At 37.7% G+C, this 25,418-nt stretch overlaps 1 protein-coding gene across 2 annotated transcripts in view; it reads right to left on the reverse strand.

Moving 5' to 3' along the window:
* Positions 1-16,741, reverse strand: part of zgc:153184 (uncharacterized protein LOC751652 homolog) — a 31,510-nt gene extending 14,769 nt beyond the window's left edge. The window contains exon 1 of one of the 2 annotated variants that reach the window (XM_049467334.1): positions 16,601-16,741. In XM_049467334.1, coding sequence (XP_049323291.1) covers positions 16,601-16,606 — 6 coding nt within the window. In that variant the 5' untranslated portion in view covers positions 16,607-16,741. The remainder of the gene's footprint in view (positions 1-16,600) is intronic. The other variant, XM_007236725.4, reaches the window with a different exon arrangement.
* Between the last annotated feature and the right edge of the window lie 8,677 nt (positions 16,742-25,418).

Below are 25,418 nucleotides of genomic sequence, written 5' to 3' on the forward strand. Positions count from 1 at the left end.
CCTCTGAGCTAGCACTGCATGATCCAATTACTTTTTGGCAAATCAGTGTATAAACATTTAATACTAGTTCTAAAACTAATAAAAAACTCAACCATGTACCTGTGGATATAATGTTTTGTGACAGGGTTGCAAATGCCTTAAATTGACTAAATACTGTTTTTTTTTGTGTAGTGATCCAAAGTAATCCTAAAACATTCTGCTTTTCTTAGTTGCAATAAACATAGAATCAGATATTAGTATGAAATATTAATCTAATTTAAACCTTGGTCCATTAATAGCAGTTTCTGTTTCAGCAGTTTTCTGCCAATACTGATGCAAAGCCAACACTGTCATATGTCCTTACTGTGGTATATACTTTTCTAAACTAAAAAGGTTGTTGTGTTCAAAGTTTAATAGAGATTGTTCATGTAGCTTGTCATCGGCTACCTAAACCCTGAGAGAGAGCACAATTGATCTTGCTCTCTCTGGTTATATGGCATTCTTTCCCCACATCACTCCAAAGGGTGATGTCTGCAGCACAAGGCATCTGTAAGCTGATGCATCGGAACCGAGTCGCTACGCTTTTCTTCTGAGAGCGCTGTGATGCTACTCGGTAATGCTGCATCAGCAGCAGCTTTAAAAGAGGCGAAGGCAGACTTCACATGTATTGGAGGAGGCATGTGCTAATCTACACCCTCCTGGTGTTGGGGCATCACTACTGAACTGAGTGGGTTGGGTAATTGGCCATGTAAATTGGGGAGAAAGTGGGGAAAAAAGAATTAGAAAAAAGAAAAAAAGGTTTAATAGATATTTCTCCAATGTACTTTTGCATAGCAAAATGAATAGCAAAATTGATGTTTAGTATTGTGTATTTGGACCCTGGACAAATGTTTCACTTAGTTAGGGTTTGGTTTCTGCCAAAAATCTTGATTCTGGTGCATCCCTATTTGGAAACGTCTACGGCATAATCACACTTGAACAATCAAACTTGAGTACATTTTTACACTATATTTATAGTGTATTTTGTTTATTTTTAAAGTGATTAGTTACATGATCTCTGAAGTTTCCAGGCAAGCTACACCATGTATGGGAAAACCTGGTGGCCACCTAAGGTTAAGAATCCCAGTTTTAACCCTATAAGATAAGAGCTGGTGGTTCTGGGAGAGCTAGAGGGGTCTTCTGTGGGAGAGAGAGAACCCAGCCAACTCTATTTTAGGGTCTTTGGGGCCTGAGAAAAACCCAGCTGAGTGGCCAGGCAGGCTTGGGTCATTTGTCTGCTGGTGACCTTGAAATACAATCTTGTCCAGAGGGAAGAATGTTTCCCGCAAGCCGCAGATTTCTATAGTTCTGGGCTTGGAGGCATCATGTTCAAGGTGAAATGCAGAGGACCTTCCTGTAATTGGTATTTCTTACATCTACAGTATTTGATCTCAGTATGCTTGTATGTAAATGCACATAAACAAAACGCATGAATAGAGTTAAGTCATAAACGTTACTATGATTTAATTAAAACTGGTTTCCCACATTTTTCATGCAGTGTTCAATTCCTCAATGAAAGGTTGTATACATTAGATGGCTAGTTTTAAAAACTAGTAAATACAACTTCACTAAGTTTGATTATTCAACAGAGGATTCACCCACAAAACAAGTTCATACACAAAAAGATGTTTGATAAATGTGAGCTATTATGAGTGAAAACATGTGGAAAATGTAAAAGTTGCAGTATGTGTCACATGTTGGAAATGCATGTATCATATAAAATCCACGTTTTTCACTTTTAAACACCACACTGTTGGCTGTTTGAGTACAACTTACAAGCGATAAAAAATGTACTTTCCAATACATAAAACCACTCAAATGCAGCATCAGATTAAGCCTAAGCCTAGCCTATAAACTTACACTGTTTCTGACAACTTCTGTGTCTGTCCAAGACTGTCCAAGACTAGCCCATGCACTTTCTACCCAAGCCCGACCCGACCCGCCAAATAAATGTTTATTACGAGCTTTAGCCCGATTTAAACCAGACATTTTTTAGTAAGTAGAGCATAAAAACGTAGTTTTTTAAAACATTTACAAGCTATATAAATGAGAGAAATCTGTTCAGAGTTATGTTAATTAACATTGCAACACTAAAGAAGCATAGACCTATTATACGATTATTTATGAAAAATCTGTAAATAAGCCTACAAGAATGATATCTGAATGACTTTTCTCTAATCTAATATCATTTAACATGGTTTAAGAATATAAAATACTTTATATACTTTTATATTGAGCTTATAGCCTACGTCTAAAAACACACAAAAAACATAAAAAATGGTTATGCACTGCACATCATCATTAAACTGAAATCAGCCAAGAAAAAATAAATTAATTTACTTAATCTACTCTAAGATAATTAACAATATTTAAGGATATAAAATATTAAAGTGCAAAAACACAAAAACAGCTATTTACTGGGCCGGCTGGCACAGCGGAGAACCCAAGGTGAAGAAGGTATTGAAATAAATGATACTGTACAGATACAATCTGTCTCTAGTAGATATTTAATGTGACATAAGTACAATTTGATTTTTTTTTTACTTTTGCACAGAAAAAAGATTATCAAGCCATAGCTTTATATCAAATAAAAATACCATAAAAAACAGGCGTCTAGATCACAGACCATTTTCTTGGGCACCGGGGTCGGGCTCGGGTAGAGAATCTAAACTCTAAAGATTAGGCATAATCTATGTGTGGTAAACCCTCTGGTAAACAGTTACATCATAAGGTTACTGTCATTTTATCAATGTTAATATAAGACGTGCAATTCAAAAAACTGAAAAGCACTGATCAGAGTACAGAAAAAAAACACCTCATTATCTCCCCCTCCATCATCCTCTGACACAGGAAGTCTGTGAATCAGTGATAGGAGGATGAGACAACACAAAAACACAGCCTGTGCAGGAAGAGGCTTGGGTAACATTTGCAGCCGGCGATGTATAGAAACACACCCTCAAACAAACAAAATCTAAATAGATTTCTCACAAACCTTTAAAGATTCAAACATTAATTTATAGAGTAAGAGTTTTTTAACTAATTACACAAGATGAAATCAAATTTATATACAGTGTTTTCATATTTTATCATTGTGTATGAATAAACACAACAAATGTGAAGTAGAACATGTTTTATATGTGTAATAATAATACAACACAATGTATTGACATTTATTATGTGTAATAAATGCAGTGGTGAGCAAAGGCCACACCTCCTGTAGAGATACTGTTTGTAAAAACCACTTATGTGCCAACAGCAGTATATACAGCTCTGAAAAAAAAGAGTATTTTGTATTTTACCAAATTAAAAACCTCTGGCATATAAGAGGTTGATCACAAGATGGATGATCACAAGCCATCAAACCAAGCTGAACTGCTTGAATTTTTGGACCAGGAGTAAAGGCATAAAGTTATCCAAAAGCAGTGTGTAAGAATGGTGGAGGAGAACACGGCAAATTGCATGAAAACTGATTAAAAACCAGGTTTATTCCACCAAATATTGGTTTTTGAACTCTTAAACAAGTTCATATCTTTTATAATTATGAACTTGTTTTCTTTGCATTATTTGAGGTCTGAAAGCTCTGCATTTTTTATTTCAGCCATTTCTCATTTTCTGCAAATAAATGCTCTAAATGACAATATTTATATTTGGAATTTGGGAGAAATGTTGTCTGTAATTTATAGAATAAAACAAGAATGTTAATTTTACTCAAACCTATAAATATAGCAAAATCAGAGAAACTGATTCAAAAACTGAAGTGGTCTCTCTTTATTTTTTCCAGAGCTGTAAATTGATGGATAATGAATTGTTGAATTGAAAGATAAAAATCACTTTTTTACCATGGGTCAATTCACTCTTCTTCCAAACTTCTAATGTAATAATTTAAAAATATACTTGTAAAATTCTGAAAGCTTGTCTGAGGTAGCTGGGCCTAGTTACCTTTAATAAGCCTTGACTGGACAGTGATTATTTAGAGGTTTTGCCATTTACTTGAAATTTCATCATATACAGGTGGGTGTAGTGTTGGGGGTCAAGCCGGTGGACGTGTGCTGGTACATTATGGTGTTTTTAAGTCTCATTTTCTACACATTTTATAAATGTTTATATGTTTCTTTTTAGTCTGAACCTTGAATCCAGTTTCCAGTCCTGGACTTGCATAATCACTGGTAGATGTGACACTCTGAGGCCAATCTTTTACATTCAGTGTTCCCTTAACGTCAAGCCAGAACAAAATCCAGGAATGGAAACTGGATTTAAGGTCCAGTTTAAAAGCCCTGGGCTTTTAGATATTGCTGAAGAAAACTGTACATGACATGCACATAAAAAATATTGAGTATCAGTATTTACTGCATTATTTCTTCTAAATGTGAATCAAACTGTCAGCTTGAACATGTGGATTAAATGACCTAGTTTTAAGTGCAATGCCCTCTACTAAAGGGAACAAAAAGTCCTCTATTGCACTTTTTCTGCAGCCACACATCATACTGATAGGATGACTTCAGTTCAGATGACTTCCCAGAAAACTTCACAGTCCTGAGAACTAACAAATCCTCAAACACCGTCTTTGTCAAACTATGATTATCATCACATCAGCAGCACAGACACATGATTCTACGCACTATAAACTCTACTGTCTATAAAAAAGAAATTATTACAATTCATCAAAAAAGCCCTTCCAAGTTCCTCATATATTTCACATCCAAATATAGTCACTCAATCCTTTCCTCAGGATATATTGTATGTGCAAGGGAACCTGAGGCGAAGATGATGAATCTTAAAAGGAAAGACCCTGTAAGAGCGGAAGGAGGTGAAAGCAGACAAGAGGAAGAAGAAGTGATGGAATTAGAAGCTCCACCACCCGTGTCTGGTACTGAACAAAACTCAGTCATACTAATGTTTACGCTCATTCAAAGCGTGGTGGATTAAAGCTGGAGCGCATTGGGTCTAGGCCGAGTCTTCCTGCCAAGCAGTGACTCTATTAAACAGCAGACAGCTCCAGGTCTTGTTAATGCTAGAAAAACTAGAACAGACTCGCAAGTACTCTCTGTCGCTCCAGGTTTCCAGGAAAACATGATGTTTTTGAAATCATAGCATCATCGCTTTTCCACTGGAATCACAAGCCTCTTCATTCATTCAGCAGCTTGTATACTTGAAAAGTTATTTGACTTTCTTTCCCCCTTATATGGATGAAGTTATAATGGCAATAGACTACACTGTTCTAATTTTAAGCCCATTTTATGTCTCTGATATACAGCTCTAGTAAAAAAAAATAAGAGACCACTAAAAAATGTACATGCATGTACCTCTACTCCTATATCCCCATGTTCTATATAGCTCTAGGAACAAAATTTGAGACCACTTAAAAATTATGAGTTTCTTTTATTTTACCAAATTGAAAACCTCTGGAATATAATCAAGAGGAAGATTGATGATCACAAGCCATCAAACCAAGCTGAACTGCTTGAAATTTTTGCACCAGGAGTGGCATAAAGTTATTCAAAAGCAGTGTGTAAGACTGGTGGAGGGGAACATGCCAAGAGGCATAAAACTGTGATTAAGAAACAGGGTTATTCCAACAAATATATAGGCAACCTAAGTGGAAGCTGCCCTATAAAGACCTATTTTTAACTAGTAATTGCATGACAAGTCATTTTTACTTTTCGACTAATAAAAAAGTAATATAATAAAAAAGTAGAGTCAACTTGACGTAATTTTCATAGCTAAAGCAAACACACATTTGGGAAATCACTACTTTTTCTACTTTTATATGCAGCAGAAAGTGTTTTAACATCTTTCACAATAAAGTTAACAAGCAAACTGCGTGATCTGTCTTTTTTTGTTTAATTCCCAGATGCTAGCCTGCCTACATCCATGGTTTTCCATCTTAGAGGCCTGACAGTGACTAGTGGATGTCCTGGTTGACTAATCCATTAGTATATGCTGATTATTTTTCTTTGGAATCCTTTGTTGTGTTAAATTTCTATGTTGTGGTCTAGTAATAATACTCTTCAATCCTGATAAGCTAAATTTTAGATGTGACAGTTTTATGTGACAGTATTAAGGCCCTGTTCATACCTGTAGGAATACTTATGTCAAATATTCGTCCAAATGTTTGCGGTCATCCTGTCTATAAAAATCATTCAGCTATTTAAAACTGAAGCTGTGTAAATTATTAGTTTTGGCATAATGCCTTAGGCCAATCTTGGGCCTAGCATTAAGCTGTGGAGCAGTGGAACTGAATTATTTGGAATGATGGTGAACCAATCTACAGTGAATTGGTTATGAGGTAGGATAGTGATCAACGCAACATTCTGACCTTACTAACACTATTTTCCTTAAATGCAATCAAATTCTCCTTCACTCGACAGAGATATAAAAGCCCAACGAAAGCAGGATAAACTCTTTTTAATATCCTAGATAATGTTACGAAGGTGGGAGGGATGGATGGACGTAAGTGCAATATATATTATTTAAACAAACAAGATAAAATAAAACAATAAACAAAACGCGGGTAACGCAAAAAACTTACAAAAAAACAAGGCTAGGATAATATTAAACTAAGAAACACAGACTAAGAAACACAGACTAAGAAACTAAGACTAAGAAACAAAAACCGACATGACACATACACAGCAAAGGCTTGACTAGGTTACATAAGGACGGCATGGGCTAAGGTGTTACAGATAAACAGGCATCTCTATAAATGTACTGTATTTGTGTAACAATAAAGATTACATCCAAATATAGCACATGACCCACATGTCTGCTGCTCTTTTTTCTGAGTCCCCTAAAATATGTATTGTAAGATCAAGGCACGTCTGGGCAAATCCACTGGAATGTCGAGCAATCGTGGCTTGAGAAGATAACAGATTCTTCTCATTATTAATGCATCGGGACAGGATGGGGCCGAGCACACTGGAGTGCTTTGAAATGGTCCAGACATGCACTTACACACATTCCAAGCATACAGCAATGCATAAAGGCTGCTCCAGATGCACAGCAATGTAAAAGTCACGAGACATAAAGCTTCCTCTCGCTGCTAACATCTCACATGCTTAACGTCCTCCACTTCCTCTGTTTCTGGGTTAATGTGCTGCTGCTGAATTACTCAGCTCGTGCCTTGTTGACTACTGTAAAACCTTCCGTTCAGGATCATCACCAGAGGTTATGGATTGCTTTTCGGGGATCTGTGTAGGAAATCTTGTAGGTTTTAGGAAAGCTTTTGGGATTGCGGTTGTGGTGGAATGAGGGTTCAGCCTTGATATGATATTCATCTTGAGAGATCAGCCCCCTACACGGCACACAGCTTTGTGTAAAAGCAAAATGAACCCTAACGATTGCAATTACAAGAGTTTTTCAATCTCAAGTTTCTGTTTGAATAGATTTTTTCTGTTTATTCTAAAGTTATTTTAATATTGGGCCTTCTAATTTTCTTCCCATTTTCTCCCCAATTTACACAGCCAATTACTCAACCCCCTCCTATCACTAGTGATGCCCCAACACCAGTAGGGTGAAGACAAGCACATCCCTCCTCCGACACATGTGAAGTCAGCCACCACCTTTTCATTCAAACTGCTGCTGATGTAGCATTTCCGAGTAGCATTACGGAGATGTGATCGGTGCAATCGGAGAAAACCACAGCGACTCGGTTCCAATACATCAGCTCACAGACGCCTGGTGTTGATCGACTTCACCCTTTGGACTTATATGAGGAAAGAGTGCCGTCTACCCACCCAGAGAGAGCAAGGCCAATTGTGCTCTCTCAGGGCTCCGGTAGCTGATGGCAAGCTACATAAACAGGATTCGAACTGGCAATCTCCTAATTATAGTGGCAGCGCTTAACCTGCTGGTGCCCTGCCAGTTGTTTGTCTGTTCACATGTACAATTCACAGTGCTGTCCACTGTGGGTGGTAATGCCTTCAGTGATGTATTCCCAGTACAGAAACAATGACACTGTGGATGGAGGAGCCCAATAGTAAGTTATAACATATTTTATATAAAATATGTTTATTACTCATAATTAGGTCACTTTTAAAGTATAAAAGTATTTACTGATCACCTGGTCGCCTGGTCAAAAGCTGGTTACCGAGCTAGTTTACCACTGCAGTGTCCAGGATGATCAATTTTTCAAATCACCTGGACTATCAAAGACCAGTTTAAACCCTCTGTATTTAGCTACCATTAAAAGCTGTTCTTGAACTGTATTTCTGGATCAATTATACTGTGGGGCAGTTTTCCAGACAAGGATTATGTTTAGTCGTAGACTATGTGTTCTTTTCAATAAAAAATCTCCATTCAAAATGCTATGTAGTCCAAGACTAGGCTTAATCTATGTCTGGGAAACTTCTCAAGTAAAAAGGGGTGTGTAAAAGTTTCTGGACACCCCTTTAAATGAATGCATTCTGCAACTTTAATTTGCACCCATTGCTGACACAGACGTGCACATCAGCTTTTTTAGTATCTGTAGAAAAGTATTACCAATAGAATACAAGACTCTAAATCTGGGAAAACAAATAAAAATGAACCTATTGGCATCATTCCTAATGCCAGGTGGGAGCTAGAGGGGTATAACCCCCTGAAATGGGTCTGTCAACACATCATTTGAGCTAAGACCCATATATAATTACATATGTGTGAAAAACATAGCTATTTTACTTCTCACTAGATTGTAGGTAAAAAGGGGCATTTTGATGACTAAGCTGGGCTGTTTTAGCACCCTTTTCTTCCGTTGTGGTGAGAGGAACTATGCTATTGTGCCCATCCAGTGAAGCATGTAGTTTTGAAGTCTGTACAAGGCTGATATAATCAGTAGTTTCATCAGTTCTTAGCTTGCTGTGCTCTCTGAGGTTCTCCTCACTCAGCCCCGACGAGGAACTGTTCCCACTCCTCTCCCATGATCTGCTCCACCACAATGAAGCTGAACCTAATGAACAGCAGCCCCAATAACTAGATTAAATATTGCCATGGAGAAGCAATAACAGTTTAACCCAACAGAGACAATGACAGCGGTCATGTGAGTGACATGGCTCTGTCTACTTTTCTCTACTATTTTGTCCTTTAGCACATCCCATTGTTCCAGATAAGGATATCCATATTGCCATCGTTTAGGTAGGCAGCAGTCAGTGCTGTTAATTACTTGCTGAAAGATGTAATTAATACATATAGCCTGTGCCCTGGTGTCAGACACTCCACATACAGGAACAAAACCCTAAATTGTTGTGTTTTTTGGTCACAAAAAAGGTGATCCATTGTTTCTTTAAAAATCAAGGGTATTCAAAAGTTTAATCTGCTTTTATTGTAGTAACTGTTAAGTATCTACTGTATAAAAAGGTCTTTCCACTATATTCTGAAGCATTTCTGTGATTACCTTCCGGATTCTGCTTATCACGTAACGCTACAGCGTTCTAACTCATCAAGCTTCTGATTGCCTACACCTGGTCCTGTTTGTATGAATACCCCTCTGTTTCTGTCCCTTGTTGCTAGTTTCTAGCTCTTCTACCTTGCGTTTCCTTTGTTTATTGCTGTTTTGTTACAGAAGCATTTTTGTATTTTTGAAAAGTTCTCTAGGGCAATTTTTATTTATAGTGTAATGTTTCCATTCAATCAATCAATAATTATTATTGATTATTGACACACAACTGCATTTCCCAGTAATGGTTTTGCACACAATATTCACAGCACACAGGCTTTTATATTAAGCACGATACCTTACCTCTCACAAACTTCTGAACTAGCGGAACTGAACTGATGGTGTGTTCTGGACTTTCTCAATGCCTTAATGTTCAATGTGTTTGTGTGTATGTACATGTAGTGTGTGTGTAAATAGGTGTATTTAGTAAATATTAGTGTACGTAATGTTCTGTTATCTTCTGAACATCCTATGAGTAACTCATGACTGGCATTTATTCTGTTACAGTAAGAATGTGTTAAGAATGAGGAAACTTCTTTTTTTTTTTCTTTTTTTTGTTCTTTTTAGCAAAGCAGTTCCAGACTGGATGTTGAATTGTGAAGAAGAGAAGTGTTCAGATCACATGTGCCCTCTTCTGCTCTGAAGTTTCCTCGTGAAAGCTTTAAAAATGTGCCAGAGGCGCTGACTACAGCAGAAGAACCAAACAACCAGAAATGTCTACATGAGACTTTGCAAAACTTGCTAAATAAATACTAAAATCAGGAGATTTCCTTTAGTCCACTTCATTATCTATTATACATGGGGGTTGATCTTTATGCACAAAAAAATTGAAAGAAAGAAAAATGTTTTGTTGGAGTAACTGTCTCTGTAATACCATCTGATATTACAATCAAATATGGGTTGCATTATTAACAAAATTAGCTGAATTGTGTATCGATAACTTAAGATCAATGTAACTTACAAGAAAACATAAAAAAAACAATAAAATTCATATCATAGAAATCTGCCATCATCAGCAAGTTATCCAGCTCAGAGAAAACAGCTAAATTATTGAGCAGTAAATTATTTGCATTTGTAAATTATTTTATATTGTTTGACAATTTCAAGATGAATTTACCAATAAAATCGACAAATTAAATTACTTGGAATTATGGGTGGGCCAAATGACATAAATATTATGTCACAATATTTAAAGATACAATATTTATTCAGATATAATTGTATTTCTACTTTGTTTTACTAGTGATGCTCCAACACCAGGAGGGTGAAGACTAGTGCATGCCTCCTCCGATACATGTGAAGTCAGATGCAGCATTGCCAAGAAGCCAGCGTGCTCGGAGGAAAGCGCAGCGACTCGATTCCGATACATCAGCTCACAGACGCCTTGTGCTGATCGACATCACCCTTTGGAGTGATGGAGAGAGCAAGGCCAATTGTGCTCTTTTAGGGCTCCGGTAGCCGATGGCAAGCTACAGGAACAGGATTCGAATCAGTGATCTCCTGATGTTTATGGACACCTCTTCTAGTGCTTTAGATTGCACCCATTGCTGACACAAATGTGCAAATGAAAACATCACACAGCTTATCTATTCCATGTAGAGACATACTGCCAAAAGAATAAGACTGTCTGAAGCCAATAAACAACATGAACCTATTGGAACCAATTATAATGTAAGATATGTGTTAGATAACGCGATAAAGCCAATAGCCAAGAGTCCATCCAATACTGGGGATAAGTTGAAGATGAACAATCACAGACTGAACCATGTTCTCACTAAGGTTCTTGTTGCTACATGCAATCAACTCCCCACAACAATGCTCCACAATCTAGTTGATCTAGTGCCTTCACTTGACACTAGAGATGAATACTGCAACAAAAGCAGCATAAAGGCCTTTGATTATGGAACAATATGAGATTAGGTGTCCCAGTACTTATGTCTATGCTGTGTGATCTTTTGCTCTATATTAGGCTTTCCAGGCCAACATGATTGGTCAGCCTGTAAAAGCGATTAGAGTTAGCTGTTAAAGTAAAGCAGCCAGTGTATAACTGTCCGCTTGCTAATGGTATTAATGGTGGTGTTTGAGGTTTGACACATTGCAGCATTGTTGCCTCAGTGCTACAACACATTACATAATAAATGTGCAGCCCATATGCTTGGCAGGTCCACCCCGTTCTCTCACAACTCCAGTTACACTGTGTTCCCTGCCAGCACAGCCCAGCTCAGCTCCCTCCAGATATACGAGGGACCAACCACACACACACACACACACACACACACACATATGCAGGGGACTCCCAGACCACTCAGTACAGTGGTGACTGGCCAGAGGATGCTGTGAATTTTCCCTTCTGTGTTCCCACATGCTTTCTTTCTCTCTCTCTCTCTCTCTCTCTCTCTCTCTCTCTCTTTCTCTCTTTCTCTCTTTCTCTCTCTCTCTCTCTCTCTTTCTCTCTCTCACTCTCTCTCTCTCGCTCTCTCTATCCATCTATCTTTTTCTCTTTAGCACAATCTATTAAAAGTCAATCATCCTTTTCCTCTCTTTCTCTTTCTATGTTTGACTGTCTCCATTTCTTTCACTGTTTCGCTCTCTACATCTCACTTCTTTTTCTCCTTTTTTCTCTTTTTGCTCTGTCTCTACTTTGTATTTTCGCTTTTACTGTCTCTGCCTCTCATTCTTTTAGTAGCTCTATTACTCTCTCTTACTGTCTCTTTCTCCCACTCCCCTCTTCTTTTCTGTATCTACCTATCTATCTATTTTATTGTTTATTTCTCTACCTTTTTTCTCTAATTCTTTTATCATTTTTTCCTATTCTCTATTTTTCTTGCTCTTTTCTTGCAAAACTATTCCTCACTTTTTCACAGTCCTTGTATCTCTTTACCTCTCTCACTCACTTTTTCCCTCTTTCTCTCACCCCTCTTTTATCATTTTTCTATCTCTCTTTGCCGGTTCTTCTTCACTATTTGTCTATCTGTCTCTTGTTCTCTCACTCTCATGTTTCCTATCTCTCTCCCTCTCACTTTATTCCACTATATCTACATCTCTTACTCTTGCTTTTTTCCTCCACCTCTTACCTCATGTTCCCTGCCTCTCTCTACCTCATTCACCATATGAGTCTTTCATTCTCAATCTTTTGCTCTCTCCCTTCATCATAATCTTTCATCCTATCAACTGTTCTTACTCTTTTACCATTTCTCTCTAACTTTCTCACTTTCTTTTATGGTCTCTCTGTACCTTTCTCTGTCTTTGTCTCTCTACATCTCCCTCTGATTCTCTCACTTTCTGTTTCTTTTCATTCCTTTTCTTTGTATATGCTTCTCAAATAGTTTAGCTATCTTTTCATCTGGATCTGTGTGTTCTCTTCCTATCTTTAAACATGTCTTTCTTTCTCTCTCTTTTGCCTTTTCTTTTGTATCCATTCTGACAGCATCAGCAGGCCTGAGCTGATATTTGAGAGAATTCAGGCATGTTGTCTACATCTTTCTCTTTCTAACTCTTTTATTGCTTCTGTATCACTTTCTCTTTCTCTCATCCTTTCACTGTCTCTCTCTTTACTTATGTTGCACTTCTTTCACTATTTTTCCATCTGATTCAACCTCTCACTATTTTTTTTCTCCTCGTGTATCTATTGGTGTTTCACTGCTACTCCACTCCACTCTCTCTCTTTCTTTCTCTCTCTCTTAAACAATCTTTTACTCTGTTTCTCACTCTGTATTTTCCCTCCTCTTTTTGTACCGAACATCATTTTCTCTCTCTTTCCATCTCTCTCTCTCTTTCCTACATACGCACAAACATTCATTTACCTTTCTGTCTTGATCTGCATTTTGATCTCTTTCTCTGTATTTTATCCTATGTCTCTTTTTCAGCTTCTCTCTATCTTTCTCCACTGCTGCTGGTCACATGCAGTGCTCAGCTGAGAAGCGCAAGTTTTCTTTGGGTTCAGTCTGACAGCATCAGCAGGTCTGGGCGGATATTTGAGCAAACTCAGGCATTTCTGAGAGCAGTAAGGAAACCAGCAGCATGCACTATGTGAGGAAGTGCCCTCACATGCACAGTCTCAGAGCAAAACCACTGCACTTGTTTCACCAACGCAGCAGGAATGTGCACTTTCTGTACGAGGCTCACGTTTTCCTCTTTCACTGAGCTGAACTACAGCCTGAGCAGGCCTTCATTTCTGACTGTGACAGCTCCATTCACAGACCATCAGTACCACAATATCACAATACCATTTATGACATTCTGACTGGCTGATTCAGTAGCAGGGTTTTTTATTACACTGCATTCTGCAGACAAGACAGACAATACCACAATCCAATACAATGTAACTGGAGACTAACATCTTGTGTACATCTATAAGCCATATGTTCAGAATTGTCAACACAGCTCTTTAGTGAATTCAATACGATTCTAAAGCTTTTCAGCAGATTCACATGAGTCTGTAGACACCATGACCAATGGCGAGCATCAGCTATATGATTTAAAAAGAGCCGCTCATCATTCTCTGAAGTGATGGAGCTCCATCCACTACCTCTGTAATAACCTAGACCGGGGTGTCCAAGCTACGGCCCGTGGGCCATTTGCGGCCCGTTTCCTTTTTTGGAGCGGCCCGAGAGGTATTTCAGAAATAGAAGTTGGCCCGCAGTTAAGCAGGTTTTTATAATGCGAGATTCAAAGCTAAAAGCGGAGAGGGTGCGCATTTCTAGCGCAGAAAAACGGGGTAAAAGAGTCTAAAAGCCGACAGGGTGCGCATTTTTAGCGCAGAAAAACGGGGCAAAGGGTCTAAAAGCGGAGATGGTGCGCATTTCTAGTGCAGAAAAACGGGGAAAAGAGTCTAAAAGCGGAGAGGGTGCGCATTTTTAGCGCAGAAAAACGGGGCAAAGGGTCTAAAAGCCGACAGGGTGCGCATTTCTAGTGCAGAAAAACGGGGCAAAGAGTCCAAAAGAGGAGAGGGTACGCATTTCTAGCGTAGAAAAACGGGGCTAAAGAGTCTAAAAGCAGAGAGAGTGCTCATTTCTAGCACAGAAAAACGGGCCAAAGAGTCTAAAAGTTGCCGTAATTAAGGAGTTTAATATTAAGAGACATCATGAAATTAAACATCAATTTGAAAAATCTTAGTTTACACAACACTGTCAAAGATAAAGATAGTAAGTCAAGTAAAATGGTGTGTAAATGATAGTAATCAGGAAAAAAGTATTATTTAAAGTGGTAAATTTCATTATTTGTTTTATTACAGAGTCTGTGGCCCTTGACTTCAAATATATTTCTCCTTCTGGCCCCCAACCAAAAAGTTTGGACACCCCTGACCTAGACGTTGTTTGAGATGAAAAAAAACATATCATCCAGTATGTGCTCGCTCTTGTTATTAGTCAAAATCCTCACAGCAATGTTCAGCATTAGCTTCATAACTTCCATCACACGTCATCTAGTGGTCACATAACATTATGCTCAATTGATTGAAAACTATATGGCGTCCCAGTCATACGTTTCTACAACCAGTCCAGACAGAAACATGGGCCAGGTAAACATTATTACCAAACTGTAATTGAAACTAGTTTATTTATGTTAAATAACTTGTCTAGCTTCATATGGTGTGCAGTGTTGACAAAATTTGAGTAATAACAGGATGATAAATAAATAAATTAAAAATTTAGTTTTGATGCGTGTTAAGTCTCAGGAGGTTAACTAACATTTTAAGCTTGTCTGACAGAATTTCAATACTGTTCAACACTCCAGTTTGACAAATTATTTAATAAACTAACTTTTAATTCTTTAATTCTGTGTCTCTATCTTTATATGTATCTAGTGGAGTATTATTTCTCCTCCTTTTTTCACCTTTCCTTCACTTTTACTTTCAGTGCTTGAGGTGCATATTTTACTATGAACTACTTGCAAAACTTAAGTACAAAAAATGAGAAGACTTTACTAATTCCACTTAAGTGTGGTGATTAATCCTTCCAGACCCTGCGTCAATTACAACAAATATCATGTTGTTCTTTTTTCAAATGTTTTGTTGCACAGATCTCTTATTTGGGACCTGATCAGAATAGATCATAAACCATCAGAACTGATCAGAACTAATCAGAATAGATCATAAACCAGCCAATGAAACAGTAGCTTATTCCCACGCACTGCACTGAAAGGTCAGCACTACATAATAAATGAGGCAAAGTAATACAAGCTCATTTTTACTAATTCTTTGTGATTTGGAATTCTCTTATTATGTTTAGGAATAAAAAAATGTTATCTGTATTTATTTATAAACTTGGATAGTAGTGTCTAATTTTGTGTTTATTACAGACGGAAAACAGCTTTGTTTTTTTTTCTTCATTTTTTCTTGGAACATAATTCAGGTCTGAAAGGGTTAAAGAACACTTAAACTTCTACTCAAGTCACTTTTATGTTAAAGCACTTGTACTTTTACTGAAGTCTGAGTCTTTATTCTCAAGTCTGTACTGTAAACATGTCTGGTAATATTGCACATCAGTATCAGTATTATGACATGACTATGCAGAGCGTTTAGACCTCTAAAAAGATAAGTTCATACTCATAAAGTTTTAAGAGTTCAGAAATCAATATTTGGTGGAATAACCCTGGTTTTTAATTACAGTTTTCATGCATCTTGGCATGTTATTCTCCACCAGCCTTACACACTGCTTTTGGATAACTTTATGCCTGCACTCCTGATGCAAAAAAATCAAGCAGTTCAGCTTGGTTTGATGGCTTGTGATCATCTATCTTCCTCTTGATTATATTCCAGAGGTTTTCAATTTGGTAAAATCAATGAAACTCATTATTTTTAATTGGTCTTATTTTTTTTCTTAGCTTTAAATTTCAGCATACAGTATATTAGAATTCATGATAGGTATACACCAAAACCCGCAAATATTAGCTGTAGTCTATGTCACTGTTTTACTGTTTTCTGAATTTACGCAGTTTACGCAAATTTGGTAATAACTATCTTGTTAATTTAGATCTATGTAACCAATTTTTCCACTTAAGTGGCTAAAACAAGCGCTTGACTCGCTGTTTTTGAGTAACAGTGTAAAAAACAGCGTAAACTAAACTTCGCCTGTGTCACTCTCTCACTCTTGACGTGAAGCGTGTGTGAAGCTGTGTGAACCCACCCGAACACCTCCTGTGGTGAATATAAAAGCGTGTGACGGTGGTCTGTACCTCCATGCTGGAAGCCTCGGTCCGGTCCTGGAGCTGCAGGCTGCCGCTGGCCAGCGCATGTGTCCTGAAGTGTGGAGGAAAGCCCCCTCGCTCAGAAAGCAGAGCAGCTCAACCTCCAGCAGCTCTCAGCAACAACAAGGAAGGGGCTTGCCCCGGGCTGGGTGGGTGCTGGGCTGGGTGGGAGGGATGGATGGATGTTGGATGGAGGAGCTCCAGCCTCCAGTGCAGCTGAACCTACTCAGACTGCAGATGCTAAAGGTGGGCGCATCGATCCAAATATCGATACTATCGATACCAACGCTGGTATTGGTATTGAGCAATACTTGTGTAAAAAATATTGATACTCAAGCTCTTTTTCTCTCCTTTTTTTTACACTCTGTTTATTTAAGAAAAAACAGATCTGCACTAAAAGAAAAAAAAAAATCCTTATTTTTTATATTGTTTTTACTAAGAACAATTCTACTTTAAAAAAAGAAACAAAGAACTAGAAAAGATGTCTAGTGAGAAGATAATTCATTTATTTATTAATTTATTTTATTTTTGTATTGTGGTTTCTTCTTTCCTACCTCAAAAAAAAAAACATAATTTTCCTAATGTTAAGGCAAACTTTGTTTTGTTACTGTTCCATTATTTCTAAACAAAAATGTTGATTGTGATAATAAATTATTTTGTTGTCACGTACAATGTTTGGCGAAATTCTATTCTAGGTCTTTTGGATCCTTTGGATCTATGAAGCTTAAATATTAAAAAGTATCGGTATCGATATCGTCAATACTGGCCCTGCATTTACTTGGTATTGGATCGATACCAAAATTCCCAGTATCGCTCACCTCAGCACAAAAAGAAAGGAAGTTGGCGTTTGGTGGATGATTTCTGTGTGGTAATAAGGCTTCATGGCAATAACTCCTATACCGTTGAAAAGACTGTTAATTTCTCTTTTTATATAATCTTATTTTCAATTTCTTTATCATATTTTCTCCCAGTTTACACTGCCAATTACCCAACCCACTCATTAGGACTCCCCCTATCACTAGTGATGCCTCAACACCAGGAGGGTGAAGACTAGCACATGCCTCCTCTGATAAACTTCTTTTTGAACTGCTGCTGATGTAGCATTGCCCAGTAGCATCACAGCGCACTCGGAGGAAGACGCAGTGACTCGGTTCCAATATATCAGCTCACAGACTCCTTGTGCTAAACGACATCACCCTTTGGAGTGATGTGAGGAGAGAGCGCCCTCTACCCACCCAGAGAGAGCAAAGCAAATTGTGCTCTCTCAGGGCTCTGGTAGCCGATGGCAAGCTACATGAACAGGATTCGAACCGACGATCTTCCAATTCCCTGAACCACTAGGAGCCACAGTTTGTGGGATGAGAATGTGGGCTGCACCCATGAAAAATTTGCCAGATCTTCTCTGCCAGTTCCAAACAGCTTATTTTGCTGCTGTTATTGACACTTGTTTTGAACTTCTGGCATCTCCTAATTGGCACCTGATTGGCAGCACCTGTGAGCATGGGCCCTACAGTGCTACAGTGCTCCAAGAATCCTCATGCCACATTTGACTGATCTGGATAGGGCAACTTCAATCTGGTGTTCTGCAAAACCAAGTTGCGGCATTATTTGGAGTGAACCCTACTACTAGTATCTTTCATTAAATTTAAGGCCAAGTTCCATATAACGGGTGATGTCAGAGATAGGACATGAAGTGGGTGTTCCACGACGACGACACCCAAGAAGATCTTTAAACACTAAATTGGTCAGTTGAGGAGCTGGTGATAGGTGTAGTGGGATGGTAATCATTCAACACTCTTGCTGACATTGCTGAATACAATTAAATCCTTACAGCAATGATCTAAAACCTATCAGAAATCCTTCCCTTAAAAGTAAGCCTGTGTAATGGCAAAAACGTGGTAAAAAAATCACAATATATTGTAATACTCTAAGCAAGCTGATATATTGTTTATATTGATAAATTGTTTAAATAAAAAATGCCCCTTGGGGGTGAGCAGTTGGTCTGAAGCAGGTAGCAAAAAACCCCAACGTTTAAACAATTCAATGAGTGTCAGGCCAGACACGTGGGAAGCCATATATTTGAAAACATGTAAACACATAGAATTGGTTCCTTTTAGAAAAAGAGAGAAATAAAAAAAATTAAAGATATTATCACAAGATATTACAGTTTTTAACAGCTCTGCAGGATCCATGTATAACAGTCTAACTAAAAGAGCCTGAAAGAGGTAAAGGTAACATTAAGAAACAAAATGAGTCAAAAGTAACATAAACACCAGGGCACCCCAACAATGGCATCCATCTATTTCACCTGCAAGTGCAAGTGCAACAGCAACAACATATGAAGCCAACAAAGGCCATGCCCTCTGAAGGATGACAAACATTAAACTATAGCAGTAGGAATGCGCAAAATTTGTAATGACAAAAAGAGAGTGACTATATTTTACAGTATTTTACATATCTATAGTTTTATATTACTGGATTTATGATGCTGAAACTGTATATTTCCATAATGTAAAAAAGATTTGTGTCAGATTTATATACAGTGATTAACCTGTGTACAGTATAGTAATGAATGCTGGTTGAAAGCTCCCCTGTGAGTTTTTGCCCTGGGCCCTAACTGGCTGTATAATTGCCACTGGTTGGACAAACTGTAACTATGCTGTATTCCACCTTCTACTTAAAGGGCACGACTGTTCAGGCTGAGCAAGGGCAGTGCCAAGGTGACTCAGATGCTGTGCGTAGGGTGGTCCTGTAAGGCATGTCGAGATAAAGTGGCTGCTCCCCGTCCCTTTTATACTGTTATTTATACACAGGGCCACAGCTGAGTGAGCTCACATCCTGTAGAGGTCGAGATTAGCTTACACAAAAAGGGGATGGACCGTGGTCAGACAGACTGAGAAGTTCAAGGCGTACGGCAGGGTTTTGATGATTACAGAGGCTTAGATTATTTTTTTAAAGGAAGATATTTAAGAAGACAAGGGCGTCTGTAACAATATGAGTTGCCCTTGAGGCCTAGCTGCTGCACAATGCCCAAGACAAGTACATGCCTCTGACTATACATGTGAAGCCAAGACACTGCCTCTGTGTGAACTGCCACTGATGTAGTGTCACTGAGTAGCCAGCGCACTCTAAAGCCCTATGTGGATGTGATTAGTTTTTAGGGGGTCCTGTGATAATTTTCTCTTTTATGTAGGGTCCTCTGTGATTTTATTCCCGTCCAGAACGACCATGTATGAGTGTTTCTCAGACCTCCTCTGAGAAAATTACAGGCTGAATTACCTACTGTTTTTCGCTGAACTCCGTGGTCCTCCGGTTATTTTAGTTCCATCTAGACCCACATCTTAGAGTTTTGTCACCTCACGCTTAATAAAAAAGCTTTTTGTCCAGTGCCTATCCCCGTAATTACTATTTGGACGCGCGCATTTCACAACATAAACACAACAGATATAGATATGGATATGGAGGAGCTAATGAAAACGATGTCATGTGACCAAGAAAGCCAAAAAACTCACTGGTCCTCCTGTTTTTCCTATTGCAGTCTGGATGCAAGTGTGTGAAATATTTTTCACAGATGTCCCCCTGAGAAACTAATAGAGAGCGCCATCTACCCAGACAGAGAGAGCAAGGCACGAACTGTGCTCTCTCAGGGTCTGGCTGCTGATGGCAGCATAACATGGCAACGTGACCTGGCGATTTGATTGAACAAGGTGATCCTCAGATCATAGTGGCAGCGTCTTGGTCCGCTAGATCAACAATGCCCAAGCCTTGCAGTTGATTTGTGCTGATTGGCGCTGAGAAGCGTAGTTGTAAAATGTTGACCTTTGATGCTGGGATGAGTTGTTACAGCCGAGATTTGTTCTAGGCCAGCGTAAACACAAGCTTGCAGTGCTGGAGCAAAAGTGCAGCTTCTTAGAGCACCACTGAAGAGATGCTGAAGTGTGCCCGCACAACAACAAGTCAGTTTAGTGGCCTCTTCAGGTGAGATTGCTGGAGTGAGCGCTGGAGGAATTGAGCATAAAAACATGCTTTAGGAAAGTTTTCTGAAAAGAAAGACGAGGATGTCTCAAAAGTACCAAGTGGATGGATAGATTTTTATTTCCAAAGTAAATGAAAAGAGGCTTAAAACAACACAGTTACATGAATACAGTCAAAGAACACACATGATGAATAGATACAAAAATCATGGGTTGTGTGCTCCTATTAACAGTAACAGCCGAGTGCAGTAGGTGCAATAGCCAATAAATAATCTACAAAGCAATCTCAATATCATAAATTACATTGACTACAAGATATAATGACCTGGTGTGCCAATATACACATACCTATATGTACACAAATGGCCAAAAGTTTTAGTTTTTTTGTCACATTTTTTTTCACTCTTTGGAATAACTTTATTACTGCAATTGACCTGTCAGGAGTTGCCATGTGGGTCACCCAGATCTCTTCCTGTACAAGTAAAAAATGTGGGTGTTAAAACTATTTGACAGACTTTTATACAGCTCTGGAAAAAATAAAAAAGACCACTTTTTTGAATCAGTTTTTCTGTTTTTGCTATTTATAGGTATATGTTTGAGCAAAGTAAACATTGTTTTTTATTTTATAAACTATGGACATCATTTCTCCCAAATTCTAAATTAAAATAAAAAGTATTGTCAGCATTTATTTGCAGAAAATGAATAATTTCTGAAATAAAAAAAGAAAGATGCAGAGATTTCAGACCTCAAATAATGCAAAGAAAACAAGTTTATTCATAAAGTTTTAAAAGTTCAGACATCAAAATTTGGTGGAATAACCCTGCTTTTTAATTACAGTTTTCATGCATCTTGGCGTGTTCTCCTCCACCAGTCTTACACACTGCTTTTGGATAACTTTATGCCACTCCTGGTAGAAAAAATTCAAGCAGTTCAGCTTGGTTTGTGTAATCATCCATCTTCTTCTTGATTATAGAGAATTTTTAATTTGGTAAAATCAAAGAAAATCAGCATTTTTAAGTGGTTTCTTATTGTCTTCTGGAGCTGTATATATACTATTTCATAAAAAGTAATGGAGAATAGAAGCAAAGATAAATAAACAAATAAAAAGGAACAATTGGCCTAGCTAAATTGGGAGACAAATGGGGGGAAATTTGTAACGCAGTATTTCTGCAGTTATTAGTATGATGCTAACTAAACTTTGTTTACAGTACTTAGCTAAAATCTTAACATGGTTTGATATGGTTTTCCAAGTCAGTAGCATCATCGCCAAGTTTACAGATTAAATATAAGCTGCTCTGTTTCTGCAAAGATAGGCATTAAATATTTGGTACTTTTAGTAGCAGGTTTTGTAAACACTGGCTGTTAAGAATGCTACCATTAGCCTAGCCTACACTGCATTCATTGGTAGCAGTGCTAACATTGTGTATTTTTTTAAGCACACAAAAAAAACAAGTAAATAAACACATATAATATAATATTTTATGCACAATTTATCTTGATATTATGTATGTCACATTATGGTGACTTTCCTGCAGTGTATATTTGTAATGTTCAACTAAAATTTAATCTTTTTATCAAAGTTTAAATATACTGTGTATGCTAAAAAAAAAAATGGCGCCCCCTTGTGGTAAAATGTAATTAGTGCAAGAAGACAGGCTAGTGTTTTATTCAGATCACAGCACTATGGAGGTTAATTATCAGAATAATGTGTCTCTTGGCTCTCAAAACCTAAAAACTAAATCTTAGAATACATAGACCCATATTTTTCCCAGCTTAATCACTTATTATTTCCTGCAATGGCAAGCTGCCTTATTTTTGTAAAGTTCTAATCCATATCATGGCAAGAACTAATCAAAAAAGTTAAGAAATTCAAATGTTTAGGAAATTATGAAAACATTTCAAGAAAGTGCAACCTCAAAGACCATTAAAAATGTTATGATAAAACTGGCTCTTATCAGGACCACCCCAGGAAAGGAAGAGCAAGAGTTACCTCTGTTACACGGGGTAAGTTAATCAGCACCCCACATAGGAGACACCTCAATGCTTCACAGAGTATTTTGGTTTGTTTAAGACTTTTAATTTTACTGCATGATTCTTTATGTGCTCCTTCAGTGTCTGAATAACTTTATTAATAATTTACAATGTAGGAAATATAATTATGAGTATAAACACAGATGCTTAATAATCCACAATAGTTGGTGAAGTCTATTAATTATTAAATGAATAATATGCTGAAGGTCATCTTGTTCGGCACCTTTTATAACAGTGATGCACTCACTTGTCACAGACTGACAGATGGATATTAATTAATTAACTGTGATTACAGTCTATGCAATGTCTGGCTTTTGCACAACATAAACACTGTGGTCATTTTTATGCGAGAAATGTGAAGAGGCTTACCTAAGCTGTACGTCAGAAGTACATCTGTTACATTTTAAGCCTACATATAACTAATTGTGTGAGTGTGGGTTTTACGCCCATCTGACAATGACTGGACATTGAGTCTGGACACTGGGTCAAACACTTGTGGCTTTTTGCTCATTATCAGCTGTACAGTGACCCATCAGGATTATGAGTAATAACTGAGAGGGCATGTTGTTTCTATTTCCATTCACAGCGCTCAATCATCCTGTGCTAAAAAGAGTCTTGGATGAGTCATAGCCCACTTCTCTTTCTTAACCCACTCCTTTGAATCATCTATTTCTGTGCCGCACGGCATTAAATCATCATTTTTTTTATTCTGCTCTCCCTTCCCTCGTTCATTCATTCGTTCGTTCATTCATTTGAAAAGCCCACGTCACTGTGATTCTGTGCTCGGCTGCTTCATGTACCTCAAGCTTCCACTTTTAGACACATCATTAAAACCATCAGACAGACCTTCTGTAAATCTGCTCTTCCTTTAGTCACTGCAGTACAGCACTGAGAGCATAGGGTGTGTGGTAGTGGCTGGATTCATAGACTAATCCTATTGGGGATCCTGTTAATGTTGGTGCACCTGCATGGAATCCTGTAGGGTTTCTCCAATACTTTATTATCCTCCTTTCATCCGCCTCATCAGCTCAAAAGAACTACCACAAAGCAGGTATTAAGTTTTTTTAAACAGCTCAATTTTACTGCTGAATAGAAAAATTAGTCCACCAACAGCATCCTGTGTAGAGCATCCTCCTAATAAAGGACTAGAGGATGACCACCACTAACTGTGCAGCACCTGAGAAGCTTCCGTTTCTCACTTTACTTTATCTACAAGGTAGGAGTGTCTAATAGAGTGGAGAGTAAGTGGACACAGCGTTTAAGAACTCCAGCAGCACTGCTGTATCTGATCCACTCAAACCAGCACAACACACACACTAACACAATGATCACTACCATATCAGTCTTACTGCAGTGTTGAAAATGACCCACCACCCTAATAATACTTGCACTGTGGTGGTCCTGTGGGGTCCTAACTATTGAAGAACAAGAGAAACAGAAGGGCTTGAAGGTGGTACAAAAACAGCCTGACTAATTACAAGTTTATAAAGATAAACGGAGTTTGTAAATTGCAAATTGCAAATCAGATTCTGAATCAGAGAACTTTACGTTCACTCTGAAAGGGGATCGTATCACACCCCGCCCAGTTTACAATGATTCTTCCGCATGCTTGGTGCAATTACCCATTCTCACCAGAGAGGGCCCTAAATTCCAAAACTTACAGACATCAGCTTTAGTCAATTAAATTAATAAAAAAAAGAAACACTAAATATTATATAGGATGCTTAAGAAATCTGTAAAAATATTCATATAATTAACAGGGCTGAGCCCTGGATCTTTACATACCCAGGCAACGCCCCTGTTCATCTCATGGATATACGCTCCATGGTCCTGAAAACAAATGTACAGAGGTGGAAAAAGTACTGAAAAATTGTAATTAAGTAAAAGTACCTTTACTTTGCTAAAATTCTACTCAAGTAAAAGTAAAAGTACCCATCTAAAAATCTATTCGAGTAAAAGTAAAAAAGTACTCCATTTAAAATGTACTTTGAGTAAAAGTACATTTAAAAAAAGTTACTTTTAATACATATAAGTGACTATAAAAAGTATTTTTATAGTTTTACAATTTTTTTTAACTTGCTATTGCTATGCTTTATCTGCTATTTTACATGTTTTTTTGTTTTTAACATTCAAGCAGATTGTTTAATGTTCCCAATAAAAACTTAAGGAATTATCATTAAAAACATGCAATCATACAAAAAAGAATGTTGGTTGGTGCAGTGCAGTGCCGAAAAGAAGCACATATTGATGGGTAGCATAACTCGACAGAACACCGGTCCACTGCAAGTGTACCAGTCTGAAATAAGTTTACATTGTTTTTAATTCCACCTTAAATACTACAGCAGTTCCAGTTACTGCTGTGTTGTTTAAGGTGGAATTGTTAGCTTCTTGTCATATTTTAGACAATACATAAGCACATACAGTTGTGGTCAAAAGTTTACATACACTTGTAAAAAAACATAATGTTATGGCTGTCTTGAGTTTTCAATAAGTTCTACAACTCTTATTTTTCTGTGATAGAGTGATCGGAACACATACATGTTTGTCACAAAAAACAGTCATAAAATTTGGTTCTTTCATAAATTTATTATGGGTCTGCTGAAAATGTCACCAAATCTGCTGGGTCAAAAATATACATACAGCAACAAAATTTGTCAATTTTGGTGATGTAGCGAGTTGTGTCAATCAAATTAGCTTCATGTCATGGCCTCTTCACTTCTTGTAAGTGATTCTGATTGACTACAGCTGTTGACTTCTCATGAGCCCATTTAAATAGGGCTCATTTGACCCAGTGATTAGAC

Source organism: Astyanax mexicanus, chromosome 18, assembly GCF_023375975.1.
Source record: "Astyanax mexicanus isolate ESR-SI-001 chromosome 18, AstMex3_surface, whole genome shotgun sequence".
Taxonomy (NCBI): Eukaryota; Metazoa; Chordata; class Actinopteri; order Characiformes; family Acestrorhamphidae; genus Astyanax; species Astyanax mexicanus.